The sequence below is a fragment of the Diospyros lotus genome, chromosome 14, assembly GCF_014633365.1.
Source record: "Diospyros lotus cultivar Yz01 chromosome 14, ASM1463336v1, whole genome shotgun sequence".
Lineage (NCBI taxonomy): Eukaryota > Viridiplantae > Streptophyta > Magnoliopsida > Ericales > Ebenaceae > Diospyros > Diospyros lotus.
Genome location: NC_068351.1, coordinates 17,178,500 through 17,202,639, shown reverse-complemented (window position 1 = coordinate 17,202,639; position 24,140 = coordinate 17,178,500). Strand labels below are relative to the sequence as shown.

Below are 24,140 nucleotides of genomic sequence, written 5' to 3'. Positions count from 1 at the left end.
TCTTTTCATCCTGACCAAAATACCCTTACCCTTGCTCTTCCTCATAGAATTGACGTTTTAAGTGCACAAGTTTTCTCCAGAAAATTATATTTATATGAAATTTTTTAAACTATTATAATATACAATGAATGAATAACTTTACGTGTGGTCAGATTTTTAAATTTTTAAATTTTTTGATTAACTCGTATATCAAAAAAGGAAAAAAAAGAGATGAGAGTTGACATAGACATTTTAAGAAAAGTTAGGAGTGAGAGAGATGATTTTCTAGTTGAGGACAAGACAAGGGCACATGGACACATAGGTAGACCCTCCCCTTTCAATGGAACCCTTATTTTTAGTTGGGTTTGGGAGGTTGTGACTTGTGAAGGATATTTGAACTTTTTTTAACTTTCTTCTTCACTTTGTAGAGGACAAGATGGTCCTTTCCTTTTATGTTCTTCCCTCACCCCCTCCTCCAGTGTCCCATTACCCCTCCCTATCAATATCATTTCTTGTCCCCTTCCCCTCAATGACTCCAATCCACTCACCCCCCTGAATTAAACAATTAAATAAATAAAAACACCAACCCCAACCCCAAAAAATTAAATAAGCATAAATAAATATTAAAAAACAAGCCAAAGCCTTTTGTCATCATCTTCATCATCCTTTATATATATGCATTTAAACAGACCCCCATCCCCACTATAACTATTACTGCTCAAACCATCTTCCCACAACTATTGACTACTAACACAACTTCCTAATTACAGAGAGCCAAACAGGGCCTTGATCTACCTGCCCACCATGCCTTCAAGAGTCAGCGATGTTGCCATTAGACTCCATCCTATTCACTTTCACCACAAACATTTAGACTTGAGCTCGGTAAAAGAGTTACCTGAGTCTCATGCATGGACTCCCCTTCCCCACAAAGGCCCTTCCACCTTGACCACGGCCGAGTACTCGGTGCCGGTCATCGATCTCAGTGACCCGAATGCCCGGGAGCTGGTCGGCCATGCATGCAAGACATGGGGGCTCTTCCAAGTGACCAACCATGGCATCCCGACCAACCTTCTTGATGACATTGAATCTGCCGGTAGGAGCCTGTTTTCCCTCCCCATCCAGCAGAAGCTCAAGGCGGCTCGCTCCCCGGATGGCGTCTCTGGCTATGGCGTCGCTCGCATTTCTTCCTTCTTCCCCAAGCGCATGTGGTCCGAAGGCTTCACCATTTTTGGATCACCGCTCCAACACGCTCGCCAACTTTGGCCGCATGATTATCACCAATTCTGGTATAGATCCCTCCCTCCTCACGTTACGTTCATTGCTACTGATCGTCTTTCGTATTTAATTTCATACGTGCTCTTCCCTTCACGTATGTGGCTGTATGTCTCATGCTGAAGCTGAAACTGAAACTAAAACTAGAAGCACCTGTGGGGAGAGATACCAATATCCTTAACGAAAAGAACAAAAGATTGCAGAAAAAATCACGGCCCCACAAAGAAGATTTGGAATGATGGAATCTAATTAAAATCAAATCCAACTGTAGTTGTTTGTTTCGTTCTGAAATCTCCTGTAATTATGGCATCTTTACATCCCATCTCGTTACACGTTATTTTGTTTTTTAATATGTCATCATGTTCTGTTTGTTTTGGTCTGTTCTGCAGCAAAGTAATTGAAGAATATGAGGAGGAGATGCAGAAGCTAGCAGCAAGGTTGATGTGGCTGGTGCTGGGGTCACTGGAGATAAGCAAAGACGACGTGAACTGGTGTGGTCCGAGAGGCGATTTCCAAGGGGCTAGTGCAGCCATACAGCTGAATTCCTACCCGGCGTGCCCCGAGCCAGACCGGGCCATGGGTCTAGCGGCCCACACAGACTCGACCCTACTCACCATTCTCTACCAGAGCAACACCAGCGGGTTGCAGGCGCTCCGAGAGGGAGCTGGGTGGGTCACAGTCCCTCCGCGGCCAGGTGCTCTGGTGGTCAACATAGGTGACCTCCTCCACATCCTATCAAACGGGTTGTACGCAAGTGCCCTCCACCGGGTAATGGTGAACCGGACTCAACACCGGCTCTCCATCGCCTACCTCTATGGGCCACCGGCCAATGTCCAAATATCACCACTACCAAAACTAGTAGGCCCGACCCACCCTCCTCTCTACCGACCAGTCACTTGGACCGAGTACCTCCACACCAAGGCAAAGCATTTCAACAAAGCACTTTCACTAGTCCGGCTGCGATCCCCTAAAAGGACTGGTCGACGTAAATAATTAATAATGATCAATATGTGAGCAGCAGCTAGTAGCATAAGAAAGAAACCTAATTGGCAGGTTGGAAGATTGTGGGGGAGAGATGGAAAGGAATGATGAGGGAGCTTAGGTTCATTCATTCCCATGAAAAAGGTCCTGAGGTTGAGGATAAAAGTTGTATCAAGTAGTATATTAAAAGGGGTGCAGACAAACAGTCTCCATTGGCCTTTTTTGTCTTTTGGAGCAGAAAGAGAAAATGGGAAAATTAATTTAAATACTCTAGTAGACGACAGTGGAACCGACATCTTTTTGCCCTGGATATAAAGGAAGATCCCACACCCCCACCCCACCCCACCCCCATCCCCAACAATAAAAAGACAGACAGAAATCCATACAAATATGGCTAAATCATTGTGATTAAAATAGATGGGAAAGATGATGAATATTGGTGAAATAACATGTATTCCAGAGAGTCTTCTGCAAAATGATCACAGTTAAAACAAAGCCCACCCCAATGATTTAAGCCTGCAAGTTGGAAAGAGAATAAACCCATGATTGTCACTTTCCGGTTGAACGACCCTCGTTATCTCCAAATCTAATTCAAGCACTTCTGCTTAGCTTTGAACAAATGGTCTTGATGCTCTACAAACGTCCACCTTCTGGCACAAGATAAGTGACGAAGAGAACAAGAAATAAATAAATAGAATGCGGTTTCAGCCAGAATATCCAGTCACTCCAAAATCAGGAATGGAAAATGCAGCAAAGAGGAAAAAAAGTAATCAACTATTCATGGCATCTCATAAATCTAAAGAGTAAGGAATGCAGTGTATCACAAACCAAAGATGATCAATTTCACCAGCAGAATACATGAGAATAAATTGCATTTGTTCTTCTTTTTTGACAACCGACTCATGTTTTCATCAAAGAAGTATTGAACCCTTGAACAATTTTCTCTTTAATTTTCTACATACTACCTTGAATGTATGCACTTTTCCATGGTAAGTTGTGTCAGAAGCCTCAAATTGCTACACTACCATAAGAAACTGTCTTATAATGAGGAAATTTCAATGACAACAATATATATCTAACAGAAACTGGCATGTACAGCTGCTTGAAGCCCAAACAGCTAGCAGCTATTTAGATTAAGATTGAAGTACCTTGAAAACCAGAGCAAGCTGCTCAACTACTACGTTCTTTACACTGCAACAATGAATTATGACAGTAGCTAGTAGCTACAGTGCACGTGTTTAATTCCTAATTACAGGGATAGAAATTAGCTACACCGCACAGTCACTGTCTAATTCATGGGTCCAGAATCGTAATGAATTTTTGCAACATTTCAACTTCACGACTGCTTGCATCAAGTCCAAATACAGTGAAGGGTGAAAATTTATTTTATACTAGAGATTCTTTTCCTGCTTATTTCTTTCTTGCCAAGTCAAGTAAGACCATCTTGTTTTGACATGATTTTTGTGGGGAAGAAAAGGATTAAATTCCCAAGGGGATAGACATGTTGATGGACATTCAAAATATCCTCACTGATTTAACACTTGTCCTATTTGTTAGTACATCTTGTACACTAGTCATATCGGATTTCCTAATGTAATTGATATTTTATCTGAAGGACTGAAATTCCGTGTATGCCTAACACCGGCCTTAATGATTTCCCTAAAGTATGAGTTTTATAATGACAAGATAGGCCGACACTCGATATAATTTAATCAAAGAAAAATAATCAATTCCAAAATGTTGCCCTTTTCATATTATATCATCATGTAAATAACTATTTGTTATTGGACCTATAAGTTTCACCGAATTTTGTTTCCCAAGTTGAAACATTGCACACAGCACTACCAACAGGGCAACAAAAAGGAATTGCAAACAGCACTTGCAAAAAGGAGGAAAAAAAAGAACAGAGGATGAGAAGGAGAAGGAACAGCAGTTGTTCCACGCTAGCAGAAAGAAAAGTTGGTAATAGGCTAATAGCTAGGACCTTTTCTGTTTGTTATCCACACTTGACCACAGCCTCCAGGAAGGTACTTGCATAATTACTGATCAAACTTATATCACCAGTCGAATTTACTCCCATACTAAAAACATCTGGGGCATTTTTGGGAGAAACTAAGGATTTGCAACATCTTAGATACAAATATGAGACAATCCCAACGACTTTTTGGGATTCCTATTTCATTAAGGATAATGGCATAGCAGATTAAATGGTGGTGCTCTACCATCTTTATATTGTCTTGTTTGATGATCTCTTGCCAAGAAACCTAATAAAGATATAAAAGCTATCCTGTCCATCCACAATATAGGAAAGCTACAAGATGATAACACAAAACACAATGGATTTTCTTGATGATACCTGTTATCAGGGGCATCGGAAAGAGGGATAGACTAGATGTGATATGTATATCAAGTACTACTATGATATAGAATTCTCTTGCAGGGTTGCAAGGCCATCCATTCTTTAATTCAGATCTAGGGCATCAATAAACACATCCATTCAGTGATTTTGACAATTCAAGGAAGACTGAGATGAATGAATTGAATGAGAACCAACCATTGAGACCCGCCCTGATTCTTTTGAACACTTCAACTTGAAAAGGTGAGGCACCTTACAAGTAGAATGATGGAATAAATAAAGCAGTGCATCATGTAGAGAATATTCTTCCTTGGACTAAAAATAATAAAGATTTCTTGGAAACTTTTCATAAGTTAATTTTGATGTATTTTACCAGATGCCAACTAACATGATTAATGGTTGTTGTGATAAATAGCCAGCACAGAAAACAAGTTATAAATAGTCACAGTTGATCAATTGATTTTAAGTTCAGGAAATATAGAAAGGGGCCACATATTTGTCCTCAAAAGATGGCCTGAAAAGGGGCATTATCTGTACATAGAATCAAATTCTTTTCGCTTTGGTTCCAAGTTCTGAGGATTAAGAACTTGCATAAACCTGCATGAAATGAAAAATTAAGTTACATTGGGAAGTGAGTAAAAGTCAGATGGTGCAACTGGCTTCTAATAACATTGGTTTCATGAGGAATAATGCATTGAAAATGAAAACAAGTTGACATTGTGTGAGATTTATGCTATGCTGCAGAAATTTTCTTTTTTCTTTTTTGGAAAGATAACAAAATATATTCAAAATGAGGAAACACCATAAGGAAAGGGGGCAAAACCAGATCAAACACAACCCACTAGAACTTCAAAATAGAGCAGCTCATCAAGAAATTAGCACAAGAAGACAATGAAAAATGAACAAAATTAAAGCACCACAGAAAGAGTAGGGGAGGGATACTTTGAGGATGAGAACAAAAGCTCCACATCCTCAAAAAGCTCTGTTCCTTTCTCACCAAATGTGCCACATGACCCCCCCCCCCCCCCCCCCCCCCCCCCCAAAAAAAAAAAAAAAAGAAAAGCAAGAGAAGTCAAAAACATTGGTGAACTCAAGAAAGAGAACACCAACCCCAGGCAAACAAAAGATCCTTAATTGGAACTGGTATAACCCACTACGTGCCACAACAAACCTTAATCCTACTAGGTGTGGTCGGCTGGGGAAATATTCACCCACTAAGGACTCATGGGTTCCGGGCAAGATAGAAAGAAAGTGTAACATGTCATCTCAAATCACAATAATCCAAACAGAGAAAATACCTTTCAAACCCAAATATATATATATATATGTATATAGGTTTAAAAAAAAACTATTCCTAGAGAACCAATCAGTGCCAGATTTATAAGCAATTATTCCGTTAGAAATTGTCATTAATGAAAGAGACTATCCAAAATCACTGACCAAGGAGTACATTCTTAAAGACCTAAGATTCTGTACTTAAATTCACTATCAAGGTGATACTTGAGTTCATCATTAAGGCTGCCCTACACGAAATCTTTCTAGAGCTTTTCCATTCTCTTGGTAACACACAACTTGTATATGAACCAAAGACAAAATATGTAGGCACAGCAGGCAAGGTGCTCCTAAAAAGAGAAAGTTTACCCTGTTTAAACAAGTATTGTTTGCTCCACAAGACTACCCTCTTTCATACCTCTTAATCATGGTATTCCTAGGCGCTTTGGCTTTAAATTAGCCCATTGAGGTACCTAACCTTACACCCACAAAGTGACTAACACAAATATTAGCCATATGAAGAATAGGAAAAATCTCACTCTTAACTAGATTGAGACAACCTCAGAAAGAGCTTCAAAACAAAGAAAGACACAAATCAAATATCTTAACTCCTAGCATAAAAAGAAAATAAGCATCATCCAGAAATAGAAGCTAAGACACAGACCAAAAACCTGTCATTTGTGACCCAGCCCTGACACCAGAAATCCACCCAATCTTCCAGCCTTTTGAAACATTAGGTTCAAAGCTTCCATAACGAGAGTAAAGCGAAAAGAATAAATTGAGTCTCCTTGTCTTAAACCTCTAGAGCCACTGAAGGAACCTTTCGGAGATCTATTAATCAACACAGAATTGCATAAAAAAAAAAAAAAAACAAAAAACAATCCAACTTCTCCAGTTCAGAGCAAACTCATTTTTCTCTATGACATTCAATAAGAAACCAAAAAATCACACGATCATATGCTTTTTTTTATATCAAGCTTATACACTAGAACCAAAAAAGAACTTTCCAATCTAGAATCAATACACTCATTAGCACAAAGTCAAGTGTCTAATATTGAAGCTTGCTCACAGATGCATTTTGGAAGGAAGAAACAGTACTTCCGGCACTTTATTCATTTCAAAGATAAAGATCTATCAGTAATCTTATAAACATTACCAGTTAAACTGTTAGTCTAAATATTTTTTGTCTTCAGATCTACCTGCTTTAGGAATAAGAGTTAAGAATCAAGTATTAAGCCTATCTAAAACTCCAGAAAAAATTTATTAATAGAATCTATAAGATCCCTTCCCACCACACCCAAATATTGTTAGAAAAAGGCAATAGAAAACCCACCTGGACCTAGGACCTTGTCACCCTAGAGCTCTTAAGGTTCCAAAGAAACTCTTGTTTAGAAAAAAAGGCACAGTACTCCTAGATACTTCCATAGATCTCACTATTGTTAACCACCTCATAACATTAATAAACACCCAAAATATATGATTACTACACATATAAGCATTAGGCAGTTTATGAAAAAAACTTGTTGATCGTATTACCTTCTCTAACAAAAAAAAAAGTCTCTTTGACTTCTACTTCCAACTAATCACTTTAGGGAACAAGACAACTCCCAGCCTCTCTATTAATATTTAAGAGATATTCTATGAAGTCTTTCCTCCAAAGATAAGGAGAAAACATAGGCTTTTTCGTCCAAACAATTAAGACAATCCAAAATATGTTTAATCCTCAAATTAAAAATACCACAAACTTCCTTATTCCATTTTGTGATAATCAAACTTCAACAACATCAATTTCCATTCCAGACAAGTACCAGGTAAATCACTGACTGCATAATTATACCATCATTTTGAATGAACTAATGAAGCCAATCTCCATGAGTCATATGTTCTCAAAATTGAAAGAAGAAAGCACAAAAACAAGGATCCCAAATATCTAATAAAGTAGAATGGTCACAAGTGTTGCTAGGAGGGCAAGATTGGATGACATTTGAGAAATGTCCAAAACTCCTCAAAGGACTGATACTAAACCACCCTACCATCTCATTACAAAATTAAGAATGTTGAAATCCCACCTTATGGACTAGGGATGACTTGAAGAAGCTGTAATACCTGGTAACTTATACCAACATAGTTTTTTAAGATGGGGGCCATAAACCCCAAAATGCCTACTCAATGTTGTCATTGACACTAGCAAATTTACATAGAGTAGAAAAAGGAAACCAAAAAATAATCCATTTTACTCAGAAATCTACAACCCTGAAGAATCAAAATACCCTCAAAGAATTCAAAGCATCTAAACCAACCAAAACTCAACAACCACCCCAAATTATTTTAATAACTTCCCTAAGATAGCATCTTAAGCTTTGTTTCTTGAAGACAAACTAAATCACATTTCCACCTTCTAGTGCAATATTCCATTGATGCAATTTTATTTGTGTTATTAGAACCCTTGACATTCTATGAAATAATCCATTACTTCATAAAAACAACAGTTTAATAGATTCTCTCCCTCTGGATCACATGCCTACCCACTCTACTCTTATCATAATTGATAGCTTAAGAGAGATTTTTTAAGCTCCCTAACCTTCTTACACTCAGTTCAAGTGATTTTCCAACCATAGATTTCCTCCTAAGCTCTATTTTCTTGAAGATTCTCGTTACGTCATATCCAAAACTATCAGTAGACACCCCAATAAATCTACTAAGTCTCTTAAATTTGTTTTCAACACGCCACTCAAAGGAATTCTCTTAACACAACCAAAACTAACAAATTAAATGAGAATTAGGTTCACTCCTAATCTCAGGAACCAAGGCAGATAACTGAACTGCTTGCAAAAGAGGACGGTTAGCCGCTCCCTTACTTTCAACGACATGTCCTAAAACACTATTACTAACACATTCATGCTGCCCATCAACCACTAATTCATAATCTGAATTTTACTAATTTCATAGAAAATAATTTTTAAATAAAAATTTTAAATAGAATAATGCAGCTCTATTATATTCATTCATCATTAACAGGGACTAGAAGTTTTGAGTTTGAATGTTGTGCCCCGCGTGAACTTGGGCTATCACACATCATGCTTAAGCTGTTCAAGGGTGATGGGTTGATGATGCTACCAGACATGACCCATTGGCAGTTATTCATAGTGGCCTGAATGACCCTTTTGCGCAGCATGAGCAGTAGAGTGTCAAACTGGCCACATGAATCCTAGCCTCTTGGGAAAAGCTCAGATTGGAACTTGGACAAAGCACATTCTATACATGAGGGTCCTTTGACATAGGTTTAATCCTTTATCTAGCCCCAAAAATAAAAAAATCATCATAATAACTCATATTTCTATAAAGAAAAAATGATAGTAGTAGAATTTTTGGACAAAAAGTATTGTCAAAATAATAATAATAATAAGAGAAGATTTTTATAATTATAAATTGATTTCATGTTTTGTTTTCATTTCTGTATAGTGATTATAATTTAGAAAAAAATTGTCATATTACATCTTTCTAATGACAATTTCTATATAAAAAGTGTAAGAGTATCATTTTCCTATCATAAATTCAAAACCACACAAAAAGTCTTTAAGAACCCACTTGAATACTTAACTTCCAGGGCATTTAAAGGCACCATGTCCTTGGGCATGGGAACATGGGCCTATTGTAGGGCAAACCATGTTCTCGGTGGACCATCTCATAGACAAGCTAAGAAAAACTCCCTTGAGGAAGAAGCGGGACTTTGATGAAGCCCACAACTCTAATTTTGAATCCATAAGTACTCCCATATAAAGGGAGTCCCATGCTCTGCCTCAACCTAGGCTACTGAAAACATTTGATAGTTGGAGATTAGCAAGTTTTTGGAGGACTTGATATGAGAGGGGCAGTCTCATCATGGCGAAAGGAGTTCATGGCAAGAAGAGCACTCAAGCAAAGAGTTATATCAATTGAGTTGTGGAGGTGCAATGAATATTCTTGATAGGGAGCACAAGTGTCTGTAAACTGCAATGGTGATGGAGGCTCAAGCAAATATTTTTAGTAGCCAAGCTGAGAATGTAACTTGAGCGTCTATTTGATAAATAGGTGACATGAAATACTCGAGCTGAGAGTTTGGTAGGTCTGAGCCGAGAACGTGTTGCGAGTGTCTTATCATAGTTGGCTATAGTTAAGGTACCAATGCATTACCTTGCTCAACTACTTTCAATCCCTGCAGAGATTATACAGATCTATTCACTATCTCATGATGTTGACACTAAGAAAGATCTCATGAAGACCTGAAATTCCGTAGGTGGTGATTATGGAGATTTATCAAGAACCTCATGAGGTTGACACTCATTAAGATATCATGACAAAGACTTTGGTCTTTCGAGGTATGGATATTGGTGATCCATCTCCTACCTCAAAAGGCTGATATTTGGAGAGAAACCATGGGGAGATTGACTCTCCAAAGAAAGTAACATGCATATTATTTGACATACCAACTTGAAGCACATAACGCATACTCACAAACAACATGCCATGAAACTCAGCAAGAAGACCCTGTCTAATTAAATAATCATCATTCTATGAAGATAAAGTGCCAATTCCCTTCATGATTTCTTGTAGTTCAATGACATATGGCTCAAATGAATCTACAGAATTTCCTAAATGATCGAATTCCTCCTAAGAACTGTAGGTTACAAATCTTTTTGAAGCTATGTGGCAATTCTTTTGTCTCAGGTCCTAGATAATTTCATTGACTGATTGCTTCCAGTTCCAGTGGTACTATGTGTGTGAGAACAAAATAGAAGCTATATTTATCTACCTGACATCTACAAGTTGTGGCAGAATGATCAAGTGAGAATTTATTTAAATTTGAATTCTAAAGATGAATAAATTACATGATTGAACATTATGTTTCTGATTTATGTAAAGCAAATTAAGCTTCTTTCAGGATCAATAAAAACCCCAACAGGTTTCAGCAGAACAATGAAGTAAATCAAAGTACCAATAGTTTTGTACATTCATGAAGCTGCAAATTAAGTTCCCAATGATGACTGTTCCACTATCTGAAGAATTAAAATAAAATTACAGGACTCACCTAAGAGGCAGGATTGTATCATGTAAAATTGAAGTAGGGTGTGTACTGTGTCAGCATGATATAGTATCCAATAGAAAGTGAATTTATGATAAGATGTGAAATTTACACCATCTCATTTTTCATTAATATGTTCTGAGTAAACTTTATCCAATAATCTTATTGAGGTTGCGGTTGACAGAATGCTGCATTTTTGGGATTAGATGACTCTGGCTCAATACTGATATCAATGGTTGTGGTATGAATAATATCATGTTCCATCACATAATATTGATATGCAAAAACAGACTAATGTCAAATGGTCAAATACATGTGAGCAATCAAGTTCGTATTAAGAACTGATTAAACAACACGAGACAGACTATGCTGCGCAAATATGGAAGTGATGGGCAGGAAAATAATTGATTGAAAGGATCGACACCATTAGCTGATACTTATGTCTTGGTATAGACCTGTTGCTTGTCTGAATTGCATTTGAAGTAGAAGGAAGACCACGAAAGAAACAGTGATCATGATCGAAACATCTAAGGTGCCTCATTTTATCATTTTCAAAAGCATAGAGTGAAAGGATCTGTTCTTGTTTCTTAATTTTTTAATTGAGAAAGCACTTAATTCATTCTCTCCCAATTATCTTTCTGTAGTCCACAGATGTTTCACATTTTTTAAATAAAGTTTTATTCATTAAACAGTAACATTTCTCTTTTCCCCCTCCATTTTATAGGGCATAGCTTTGAAAAGTTCAACAATAACACTGACTACCCTGACCAAACAACCACGACAAAATCCACCAATTGCAATAGGAAATCAATCATGACCAGCCCAAGTTATTATTTTTAGATCATTCCAATAGGTTTTTTCCAGAATATAAGGACAACAAAGAGCGAGCATAAGCAGGACTCCACAAAAAGGCTGAAATTTTGAGGGAAGAACCAGGCAGAGAATATGATCAACGGGTTACGCTCAGTTCTGATTCTGCATAATCAAAAAAGGGAGAGAGACACCAAGTACGAGAATAAAATAAAGGGAGTTACAATCTTTCTGTTCTCATCAATTGACTAGCAGCAAAGAGCAATAAAGAAATTACCATCGTATCGTTGCTGGGCAGGCTTGGCTTTTTTCTGAACTCTCACAGTGGCCTCCGATGGGCGATAGATCCTGCCATCCTGGGGACTTGGAGACCATAGGAGAAGTTCCTATTCTTGTTAATAAAGTATAAAAGACATTAACAAATAAATTTGTCGTTGTAGTATAGTGGTGAGTATTCCCGCCTGTCACGCGGGTGACCCGGGTTCGATCCCCGGCAACGGCGTACTTTGTTTAATTTTTCACCGCTCTTCGTTCTCTGTACCGGCATGCCTTTATCTTAAACTTAGGTCCCACTTGTGAAAAAAGAAAATTTTAATTTTGTTTTACTAAACGATGACGTTTACTTACATAACTAAAATTAATTGTGGGATATGCGTCAACAAATGGAGGACTGAGGTGATCCTTAATTCCAACTACACTTCTAAACATAACTAAACTAAAATTAAGTCTGGGATTTGTTGTTAGGGTTAAAAAAAATAAAAGTGAGTTTTTTGTTTGGTGGTTGAAAGTTTTAAATACTTTTAAACATTACAAATTTATTCATTGGAGACTGACTGCTTCTTCATAGAATTTTTTTGAATTTGAATAATCTTTCAGGTCGCAATTATGTGAGAATTGACCCCTTTTTTCTTCTTTTTTTTTTTTTTTAGCTTTGTAAGATGAAAGAACAACATGACAATATGATAAATAACAAATGGGCAAAGTATCGTATTTAATGATCAACACTAAAATATATAGATGTAGAAGACAATTTAGCATTTTAGCTAGATAAATATTAGTAGGAGAATAGAGTTGCATATCTGCAACCTTTGCTGATTTGATATGTGATATATAGCGTTTTTAGAGGTTCAACATAAGCATAAGAAAAGAAAAATGATAATTTTAAAGATTTTAAATGTTATCTTTCAAAACAAAAAGAGAGAGAGAGAGAGATAATCATGTTGTATTTTGGTGAAAAGCATTTATGCTAAGGAGAAGAGCCCAGTTTGTCTTTAGTTACAAGTGGGAAAAGATGTTCGACTTCAAAGTAGAAGTATTTAAGGAGGGCTTCGAGTATTGATAAAACACAAAGGGATAAAAAATAAGGGAATGGTTTTGATTTTGGAAGAAGAAAAAAGGGTTGACAGTAGATGGTTGATCACCCTGAAGATTGGTCAACCAAAGGCTCTTCTTGGGAAGAAGGAAAAAAGGCATCCATGATCTGGTCGACTAATCTAACCTATGACAGAGTTTCCCAAGTTACATTAGATGCATTTGGTTGACTATGTCCTGCATTTGTTCAATTAAATTAGATATTTAATAGGATGGGATGAGTTTTGTCATTTTTTGGTTGACTAATTTTTTTTATTTAGTTAACTAAATATATTTAACTCTTACCATGATGATACATATAGAGTTGCAATTGAGTTGAACCGAGTCAGGCTTCGCTGAGACCAACCTTGATTTAACTCGTCAGTTTTTAGGCTTGAGTTTGAGACCAAGCTCAACACTAGCTCAAGCACTTGCTAGCGAGCCCGAGCTGGAGGCTGTGCGGTGGCGATGGCAAAGAGGGAGGGGGTGTGCGGTGGTGGCAAGCAGTGACAGAGAGGGAAGAAGGCGTGTAGTGACAGGCGGCACTAGTGAACAATGCTTTAAAGAGGCTGCGCCGAGCAGCAGCAGGCAAAGACAGGGAGTGTGCGGCGACCGGTGGCAGTGGGTGGTGCTTCAGAGGTGTGTGTTGTTGGGGGGGGGGGGGGGGGGGGGGTTGTTCTGCGATGGCCAGCAGTCACAGAGAGGAAGGGGTCTGTGCAACGATAGAGGGCAGGGGGCTGTGCGACGGCGGCAGGCGACGGCAGCATAGCGGCTAGCTTTAGAAAGGCAGGGGGTGTGCGACGGCAACGGTGAAGGATCCCGAGAGAGAGAGAGAGAGAGAGAGATATGAAGATAGCCAATTGCTGTTTTCCGTTTACATATGTGTAATGCAATGTGCCGAGAGAATGGAGAAGATATGCCGGCCGTTGAACATATATAATATATATCATATATGATATAGTATGCTGCAGGCATTTTCTGCCAAACTTTTCTCTTATATATATATATATATGCATATCATATATGCACAAACGGGTACAGAGCACGGGTACAGAGTATAATATAAGAATAATGTTCCTAAGGATTATACTTTGGATTACATATATATATATATATGTGTAAATAATTAAAATATTTTTCGTGTCTCATTGCCTTACCTTACCATGCCTCGTGCTGTCTTATCGCTTTGGATGAGGAGTATTTTAGTCATACATCTCAGACCACCTTAAGTGAGAATTTTTTTTTATCATTTTAACTATATTATGTAGTTTAAGAAATACAAATAATATATTTCATAATATAATACATATCATATATGCACACACACAAATAAAGCATTTAGTGTGTATATATATATATATTAATCCTCTGTAATCCCCTTTATATATATATATATGTATTAGTATATATACATATTGACCAAGCACAATTTTTCATTTTCTTTATTACAGTTTATCCCGTCATTATTAATTATATTTAATTTTATTAATTCTTACAAGTATTTTGTTTAACTATTAACTCTTAATAATATTTTAATTTGAATTTCTCATTAACTCTTAATAGTGATAAAAAAACAATATATCAGCTTAGACTCTAATCAAGTATGTTTATAAGTTATTTGCAAACTTCTAATCAAATGTGTTTATGGTTTTTAATGAACAAAATTTTACTGAGCTCAAATTTGACTGGATTATAAATCGAGTTTTAAAGTTAGGCTCAAAGTCGACTCGTTTATCTTACTAAATGAACTAAAATGAGCTTGTGTTGAGTCAAACACCGAGTTACTCACGAATGACTCGACTCATTTGCGACCTTAGATATACATTGCCTCAAACTAATCAACTATATAGAGATATATGTCAAATAAATAGAAACAAATCAAAGATACCATTAACAAAGTTTTAAAAAAATAGTTGACTATGATCGACCATTTCAAGGTAAAAATGATTGAGTAAACCCTGTATTATATAAAACAAAATATTTCAAATATATTACTAAAAGAAAAAAGTTCTGTCATCTTTAAAAATTTCTCTAGACCCTTGAGGTTAACACATCGTGATGAAAATTCTATCGATTTAAAGCACAAGCCAAAGCAAAGAATATGCCCATAATTTTGATTATGCATGAACAAGAAGTTTCTATGCAAGTTTTCACAAATGACTTCATGCCATTAATGCATAGAGCTCAAGTTTGCATGTAATAAGAAATCAAAACAAAGTTTTGGGTTGAGTTTGGTTCTAATGGGCAAGAACTCCATTCTTTCTCTTATTTTCTTCTGTTCTATCTCTCAAACTTCCCTTGCTCCCAAAAATCTTTCTATGAAGTTCTCAAGAAATGTAAAGGGGAAAATTTTAAACATGCTTAGGTCATCTTCTTTTATAGCTAAAAAAAACTTGCTCCTTACTTTAACAAATCAGGGTATTATTACTTTTTACCCTTTTCCTTTAATCTCATTTCTAATGTCAAAGTCAATTCCCCACTCAATCCATCACATTTTAAGTGTGTTTGAAGAAAGAATGGTCTTAACCATTACTTTCAACTATTATAGTAGACATAGGCCCACTTGTGTAATCTTCCTACTTCACCATTTCTTTTGTTTTTCTTCATTCATTTGGAAATTTGACTTTCCATCTATATCTTCGATCACCAAAACTCAATCAAGCCCAATTAAAATTGCAAATGACCCTAGTGAAAGATCTAGCCAAATTTAGGCTTTACTTCCCAATTCATTCATAATTTTGAAAATTTTGATATCCATTTTGAAACCCAATTTCACTTACTTGGGTTAATGAATTTGTTGCCTAACAAGAGCCATTCAATTCATATTAGTACCCGCTACATGTCCATATAATCATTTGAATTCAATCCACCATGTTTGGACCAAAATTCAAATAACATTTAACTAATTTGGGATTTTTGCAAACTAGGTTAACCAAACCACAACTTTAGTTAATTAAATGACTCCAGTGTATAAAACTCAACTTTCTAGCCTAGTTTAATTAACCCAAGACCAGCTTAGGTTAATTAAACATAACCCGCAAGTTTCAATGATGTTACTAGAAAAGTTGATCTTCACATTGCCATTTAGGGGCCTAAACAATATCAGAATTGTGTGAATTTTGGATATGTCGTAGCTTTTTGAGAGAGCTTTCTAATGATATATCTAGTTCCAAAAAGATTTATTAGTATTGTATGCCCTAATGCTAGATTTAGATGGCATGTAATATGTAATGGGATACTTAAATGATAATCTTACAATTAATAAAATGGCCATATCTTCATTCATAGCACATGGGCTACTACTTTTGATTAGTATGAGATACTAATAATAAAATATGGTGAGTCACATACCATACTACATGAGATATAAATAGTAGACATATGAGTAGGTTTTGGTTGAACATCTACTGAGTATGACGCATGTAATAGATCACAAGGCTGAAAGGATTAATAATTTCTTACTAGCCTTCAATTGTGTAACTGACCTTCAGACCAGAGGTGACATAGTTATCTTATATGTTGGTGTCAGAGATTTACAATTGAGTGGAACCACCCAATCAAGAAGTGTTCAAATGTTTGAGCTTTCAGTATTCAAGTATCACATTTGAAGTAAAGTTCTAGAAGTGTCCCAGTAAATGATCATATGATCATACGTTAGCTTTCTATCAAGCACTAAAAGAATCATTCGAGTACATGCTTGATAATCTTATAATCATCTTTGTAGTTTTCAATTTGAGTGATTAACTCTGTATTTGAGTAAGAAAATTAAGGTTTAATGACAAGCCTTTTGTGCTTGTAAATCAAGTAGTGTAGTCTCCCAATTGAGTTTTAAGATAACTAAAATGAATCAAGTTTTGGGACCTTGATAAGAAATCGATTGATAAGTATATCTTCAAATTGAGTATTAGCATGATTCATTGTTTTTTCAAAAATGACTTAATTGATCATTTGATCTAAAGTGCAATGTGTTAGATATCAATGTTATGCTTTTATCTAAGTTAGAATATGACTTAGATCAAGCATCATATATGTTTGGATCAAGCATCCAAGTTAATAATTCAAGTGGTCAAAATTTTGGAATGACTAATAGCATTATATTTGAGGATTCAATGTCTCACTTTAGTGGGAATCTTTGAACAAAATATTTTTGTATTAGGATCATCAATCGAGTGAGAAAGTGAATCAATAGAGTGAAAAACATCAAACAGAAAGGTACTTTCTATATTTAGAAAAAATTTCGAGTGAGAAAGTTTTTCAATCGATTAGAGATGCTTTATTCAAATGAGAATTTTTAATTTTGTGTTTGAAGTATCAATTAAATGATGCGTTATCCAATTGAATGATGTTATGTTCAATCGAGTGATAAAAATATCCAATAGAGTGGAAATGCTTTGACCAATCAAGTGGAAGAAAGAAACACCCGAGTGGATTTCAAGCTAGTAAAAATTGTTCTCTATTTTTAAAAGAGTATTTGAGTGAAATAAACTTACAATTGGATGGCAACTATGCTGATGAAAATCCAATTGATTATCATGATTTGCCAATCAATTATTCTCATTCAATACATAATTAACATCTCTTCTCCACTCAAGTGACAATGTTGTGAAGATAAAAAATATAGTCATTAAACTACTAATTGTAAATGCATTTAATGGACAGTTTTAACTGTTAAGACACATATATTACTCTATTTTTTCTTTCACACATTTAGCATGATATTTGAATATTCTAACCATTTTTTGGTGAGAAAAGAAAGTTTTTCTGTAGAAGTCTATCAGTTATAAAAAAGAGAAAAAGCTAAGGAAAATGTTGTTTGAATTCTTCCGACTCTTGCCTTAAGCAAAAGAGATCCTTCAAGTTTTGATCTTCTATTTGTTTTGTTGAAAAGTCAGAGAGAGTGAGCTTAGAGTTCTTATTCTTAAAATCTTTGTACATTAAGAGAAGCTCATAATTTCTATTGTGAGGCACTCTTTGTATAAGCTTCCCCTGTATTCTTCGCTTTCTTGTAAACTTCAGAGGTTATGCTTGATCCTAAAAAGAAAAAAGGTTGTGCTTGACCGTTGAAAAGGCAATGGTTATGCTTGATTCTTGCAAAAATAGTCATTACACCCCATCCTTTAAAAGGCAGTGGTTTTGATTGAGTCTTTAAAAATCATTGTAAAGTGGTTATAGCTAATCCTAGTTAAAAAGCTATCTAGTGAGTTAGTCGAAATCCTTAGTAAGGACCCAAGGCAATGGAGTAGGTTGTGTGAACCAAATCATTGTAAAATCTTTGTGTGTTGCATTATTCATTTCTACTTTTTATTTCCAACATTCAAAGTTTGCAGTATTAGTTCTAAAATTGATCGTGTAAAGTTCTTTTTCATTCAAATCATACTTATATCATTATTTCCTTAATCAACTAAAGTTAGATCCTTTAATAAAAACTTTCATCACTATTTTTCAAAAACCTTAAAAAGGAAAAATAGTTTTATGTGCATAAAGTTACTTCAAATTGAAAAGGTTTTGAAACACCCAATTCACCACCCTTCTTGGCTGCATATTTATTTAGTTTGCATGCAAGATCATGACAAGAATAGGCCACTTGAGAAGCAAGAAGTTTTCCTAAGAGTGGGCAATGGAGTAAGAATTTATCCATTAACTATAGGGACTACTTCTATACTTTTGACATCTAGGCATGTATTGAATCTTAAAGACTATTTATATGTACCTAATCCCATAAAGAATGTAGTGTCCATTATGAGACTTGTGAAAGACAATTATGAATTTTCTTTTGTAGATAATATGTGTAAAATTGATTATCATAATGAATGTGTTGGCATGAGTGTTCTTGTGAATGGTCCTTATATTTTGAAATTACATGAATCAATGTGAGATAAAAATGTAAATGTTACAACCACTGCGAGTGAGAAATGTTCTCGAGATGACGATATTGGTCCAAAACAATTATGACACTTGAGACTAGGGCATATTAACGAGATGAGGATTAATGAGTTGGCTAGGCATGGATTTATTAATCTAGTGGGTTCTGAACTCGAGCTAACTTGCAAGTCTTAGGAATATGACCAAGGGACGCTTTGTTGGACAAAGTAGGAGAGCCACTTAATTGTTAGTATTAATCCACACTAATGTTTGTGGACCATTCTCTATAATGGCTCGAGGGGGTTATAGGTACTTCATAACCTTTACTGATGAATTCTCAAGATATGGTATTATGTCCTTGATGAAATACACGTCTAAAGCTTTTTAAAAGTTTAAAGAGTTTAATGCTAGAGTATAAAACAAGACAAAAAAAAGTATAAAAATTCTTCGATCAGATCAAGGTGATGAATACTTGAGTACTGAGTTTAATGACTGTCTTAAGGTCAGTGGCATTAGATCTCAATTGACTCATCCTGCTACACCATAGCTTAATGGAATTTATGAGTATAGAAACTGTACCCTATTGGACATGGTACACTCTATCATTAGTTATACTGATCTGCCCATTTCTCTATGTGGATATGCTCTTTCCATAGCTATATATCTTCTAAATAGGGCACTAACCAAATCTATTGAGATGACGTCATATGAGATGTGGTATGGGAAACAACCTAGTCTTAAGCATGTTAAGATTTGGAGTTATCTCGATTTTGTCAAAAAGCTCTACATAGATAAGTTGGAGTCCTGATCTGACAAAGGTAGTATCATAAAGATTGTTTAGGGTACTACTTCTACTTTCCCAGTGATTAAAGAGTCTTGATCAATAAATATGACATATTCCTGGAAAATGAGTTTATTCAGGAAGGTGGTGTTGGGAAGAAAGTAGAATTAGAGGAGATGTCCTCAGAACCACAAGTCCAACCTAATCAAAAGGTTGATCTTGTTCTTGTTGGTCCAAGTAATATCATCACACAAAGACTTCGTAGATCTGGTGGAGTATCTCATCCTCCAAAACGATGTGGATTATGGAGGAGATATAAGAAATGTTCCTATATGAAGACAATGATCAGTTGACTTTTCCTACCAGCTATAAGAAAGTGATATGTGATATCGATTCAGAAACTAAATCTATGTATTCCAACCAAGTTTGAACTCTAGTAGATCCACCTGAAGGAATAGTTCCTATAAGGTATAAATGGATCTATAAAAGAAAGATCGATGCTGATGGGAAGGTGAAGACCTTCAAGGCACAACTAGTGGAGAAAGGATACTGTTAGAGGCAAGGAGTTGACTAAGAGGAAACCTTTTCATTGGCCACTATGCTCAAATCCATTAGCATGATGCTATCTATTACCGCATACTATGATTACAAGATCTAGCAAATGGATGTCAAGACTATGTCCTTGAATGGTTATCTTAAAGAAGATATATTCATTGAACAGCCACGAGGCTTTGAATCCATAGATGGTAATAAAGTGTGCAAGCTTAATAGATCCATTTATGGTCTTAATCAAGCTTATAGATCTTGGAATATCTAGTTTGATAGTGGGACCAAAGAGTTTAGTTTTATTAGAAATCCGGATATGTCTTATGTATGCAAGAAGGTAAGTGGGAATGCATAAGAAATTATTTTCTTGTATGTGGATGACATTCTCCTTATGGGAAACGATGTTAGCATTTTGATGTCAATTAAGCTATGGTTGTCTAATAAATTCTCCATGAAAGATTTGAAAAAGGTAACCAATATCTTAGGAATTTGCATCTATAGAGATAGAGCGATGAGATTGATAGGTCTTTCCCAAAGACTGTACATAAGGAAGATGCTAAAGAAGTTTATCATGGAGAATTCCAAGAAGGGTCTTATACCTGTTCGGCATGGAATTCCACTATCTAAAGGGATGTCTCCCATGACCCTAAAGAGAAAGAGCCTATGGAGAAGATTCCCTATGTTTCAGCAATTGGGAATCTAATGTATATGATGCTACATACTAGGCCTAATATCGCTTATGTTGTAAGTGTTGCTAGTAGATATTAGTCTGAGCCCAGTTTAAAACATTGGATAGCCGTGAAACATATCCTACAATATTTGCGAAGAACTAAGGATATGCTTCTGGTATATGGAAGAAGTGAACTCCATGTTGATGGGTTCACAAATTCTGACTTCTAGTTTAACATAGATAATAAAAAGTCTACATTTGGATTTGTATTTGTTTACAATGGTGAAGCAATCAGCTAGAAGAGTTCCAAGCAGGATATTACTACAGATTCCACCACGAAAACAGAGTACTTTGTGGTAAGCAATGCGACAAACAAGGCTATTTGGATGAGAAATAAGTTCATTGTTAAACTTGAAGTCGTTCCGACCATTGAGTTGCCTATACCTCTATATTGCGACAATGGGCCTATTTCACAGCCTAAAGAACCGAGGTCTTAATGACATGCTCATTAACTCTTAAAGATATCACATTAACTCTTAATGGTCTTCCACTGTTAACTCTTAATAATTTGTTGATCCTTTGTTAATAATAAAGAGTTAATAATAAGCCTTGATATAGTATTTCAAAACTTGAGATGGGAGACACAAAAGAGTCAACTAGTTTTCTTGGGCGGTCAACCATTTTCCAAAATGGCTAAAATGGTTGATCGGTTACCTCGAACTGTTAATAGTTTATGTGTGTGGGATTCAAATCCTCAAGCTATCTTTTATCAATTTCGATCGCAAAGCAATTAATGCTATGTCACCACTTTAATTAATGCTTCTTCGGAGCATTAATTAAGGAGAAAGTCTTGTTCATTCGTGTGTGCTTCTCGACCATTCTCCTTAGCATCTCTTGGAAGAAAAATAATAAAAGGCTCTCTCTTGCTACTGTTCATCTTTTTCTTCCTTACTCTAACTTGCAGCTTCTCTTTTATTCTCTTCTTGCTCCCTTCTTCTTTCTTGTTGATCTAAGACCGTCAGGCAGTCATCCTTCGTAAGAACCAAGGGTTAGCTTGGCATCACCTTTTTGAGACTTAACTAGCACAAAAGCCCAACAAAAGGTTCCAATGGTTGCTTAGGTGTGGATTGACTTGGTTCCCTACGCCTGTGGGGGTGGCTTGGTCAGATAAGGATAGGTCTGGGAGCAAATGGAGTTGGTATGTGAAGCTAGTACGTGAAGGGTTCACGGGAGCTCAACGGTGATTGGAAGTGTTCAGGTTAGATGAGAAATAGAAGCAATCAACATCTTTTCTTTGTGCTTGAGGTAATGGTTACCTATTTAGAACATTTCATTTGATGTTTTATTGTATGCATATGGCTGATATTATTGTGTCATGCAAGAAACGATCTGTTTCTATTGTTTTCATTTTGATTTTTGAAAAAGTTTTGAAAATCGATTTCATTTATTGCATTACCACTAAGTGTTAATGTAATCTTTCAAGATTTGCCTAATCAGCTAATCAAATTTCCAAAAGGATTTGAAATGGACTACATTATAGGGGACACACACTCGACTTACTTTTCTCATGTCCCAATCATGTTAAGAATTTTTGGAATCCTTTCAACCCACTTGAACAATTCTAATCCACTTATTAACTAGCCTAAGTCCCTTATCTTTCCCTAATCAAAATTTGATCACATCCATGAACTCACAATTTATCTCGAGAAAGACCTGGCTTGAGCATTATGTCTTAAAAAGCTATGAGATGTGGAAAATTTTTGCAACTCGCCTCACAACAAGATCTTTCTCTTTGCAGTATCCATTGGTTGGTCACATCTCATTGTGCACCCACTCCATGAAAAAGGAACACATACTCTTTCCAATTATTATTTTCCTTTGAAGAGGACTAGATGGTAAGCTATCCTTTTAATGAGGACAAAGGTCTACCCATGCAAAATGTTATGGGTAAAATGCGATTGCATACTATAATGAACCCCATAAGAGACTGTCAAGAAAAAGGGAATCATTACTCCAAACATATCTCCCTATATCTAACAAAATCACCACTCAACAATGAGGAAACCATAATCCAAACTCAAAAGTGGCCTTTTAAATGCTCAACTTCCTCAAACTTCATCTCAAGCTACCCTTAGAGGATTAACATGCATGTACCAATCTTCAAAGACTTGGTATTTTTTGTTGAAAATCTCTACTCACACTAGGGTTATTTAAAGATAACAATCTTTTTTACCCCAATGTTCTTTTATCATCTCTCATTGTCACTTAAACATGGTCGAACAAGGTTAAATTCTTGAAAAAAATATGACAGAAATGGAATAAAAAGAGAAATGCTAGACAAAACAAGGAATATGTAGATGAATAATTGCAACCCCAAAGTAAAGCCCACACCAATCACCATATGTGCATATGTGCAACTATCTACAACGCCTTGTAAACTAGGCCTGTAATCACTACATGGAAAATGGGGATTCTTGGAAATGACTATTCAAGTAAGGAGATACAAAGCAATGGGAAAAAATTACCCAATAGATCCACTCTTTAGCTTAACTATTTAATTAGACTATGAGGTATTTAGGTTAGCTTAATTAAGTTATAGGAGTTTTTGATCTAGAGTTTAATTATAAGTTCTATAAATAGCTTATAAATTACAAAAGTTTATTTGGTAATGTATTTTGGTCTTTTACTTAGTTAACAAGAGCTTTTTTTTAAATAACTTGTAAGCTATCTATAAAACAAGTTATCAGGTGTCAACTTTACAAAGAGTTATTAGAAGAGCATATGAGTTGGAAAGATATAAGTTTTTCTGACTTTTTCAAATAGATAAAAATATATATATATATATATAATAAGAGCCTGTTTGGCTCTTTAGTTATTCTAACGACCCATTAGAGGGCCTAGTATTTATTTAGAATTAGTTAATTAATTATTGAAGTAATTAATTAAGAGGATTTGCCATTTAATTATTTAATATGGCAATTTAGATTTTTATTGAGTAAATAACATTTAATTATATTTATTTAGTGTTGAAATTAAATGCAGGGACTTGAGGGTCATTTAAGAAGTTGTTACTAAGTTAATTAATTAATAAAAGTTATTATGAGAATGGGAAGTCCATCCGAGAAAGGGTTTTGGATTTATGGAGTCTCCTAGTTGTATTAGGAGAATGAGATGCCCTAGGGTTGCTCTCTTTCTCTCT

General features: G+C 35.7%; 1 protein-coding gene, 1 long non-coding RNA gene and 1 other non-coding gene across 3 annotated transcripts; 2 read left to right on the top strand and 1 right to left on the bottom strand.

Annotated features, from left to right (window-relative positions):
* The first annotated feature begins 664 nt into the window (after positions 1 to 664).
* Positions 665 to 3,097, top strand: LOC127790594 (gibberellin 3-beta-dioxygenase 1-like). The gene is given in 3 exon segments (XM_052320164.1): positions 665 to 1,265; positions 1,641 to 2,207; positions 2,209 to 3,097. Coding segments are annotated over 3 exon segments (1,089 nt in total). The 5' UTR covers positions 665 to 783; the 3' UTR covers positions 2,249 to 3,097.
* A 1,452-nt stretch (positions 3,098 to 4,549) lies between these two features.
* Positions 4,550 to 12,134, bottom strand: LOC127790595 (uncharacterized). Its single transcript, XR_008020796.1, has 3 exons — positions 12,010 to 12,134; positions 4,787 to 5,185; positions 4,550 to 4,704 (listed from the first exon to the last, which is right to left on the bottom strand). It is a non-coding gene; the product is annotated as an uncharacterized LOC127790595 (long non-coding RNA).
* Positions 12,135 to 12,162: 28 nt separating this feature from the next.
* TRNAD-GUC (transfer RNA aspartic acid (anticodon GUC)) lies at positions 12,163 to 12,234 on the top strand. The gene has a single exon. It is a non-coding gene; the product is annotated as a tRNA-Asp (tRNA).
* Positions 12,235 to 24,140: the final 11,906 nt, after the last annotated feature.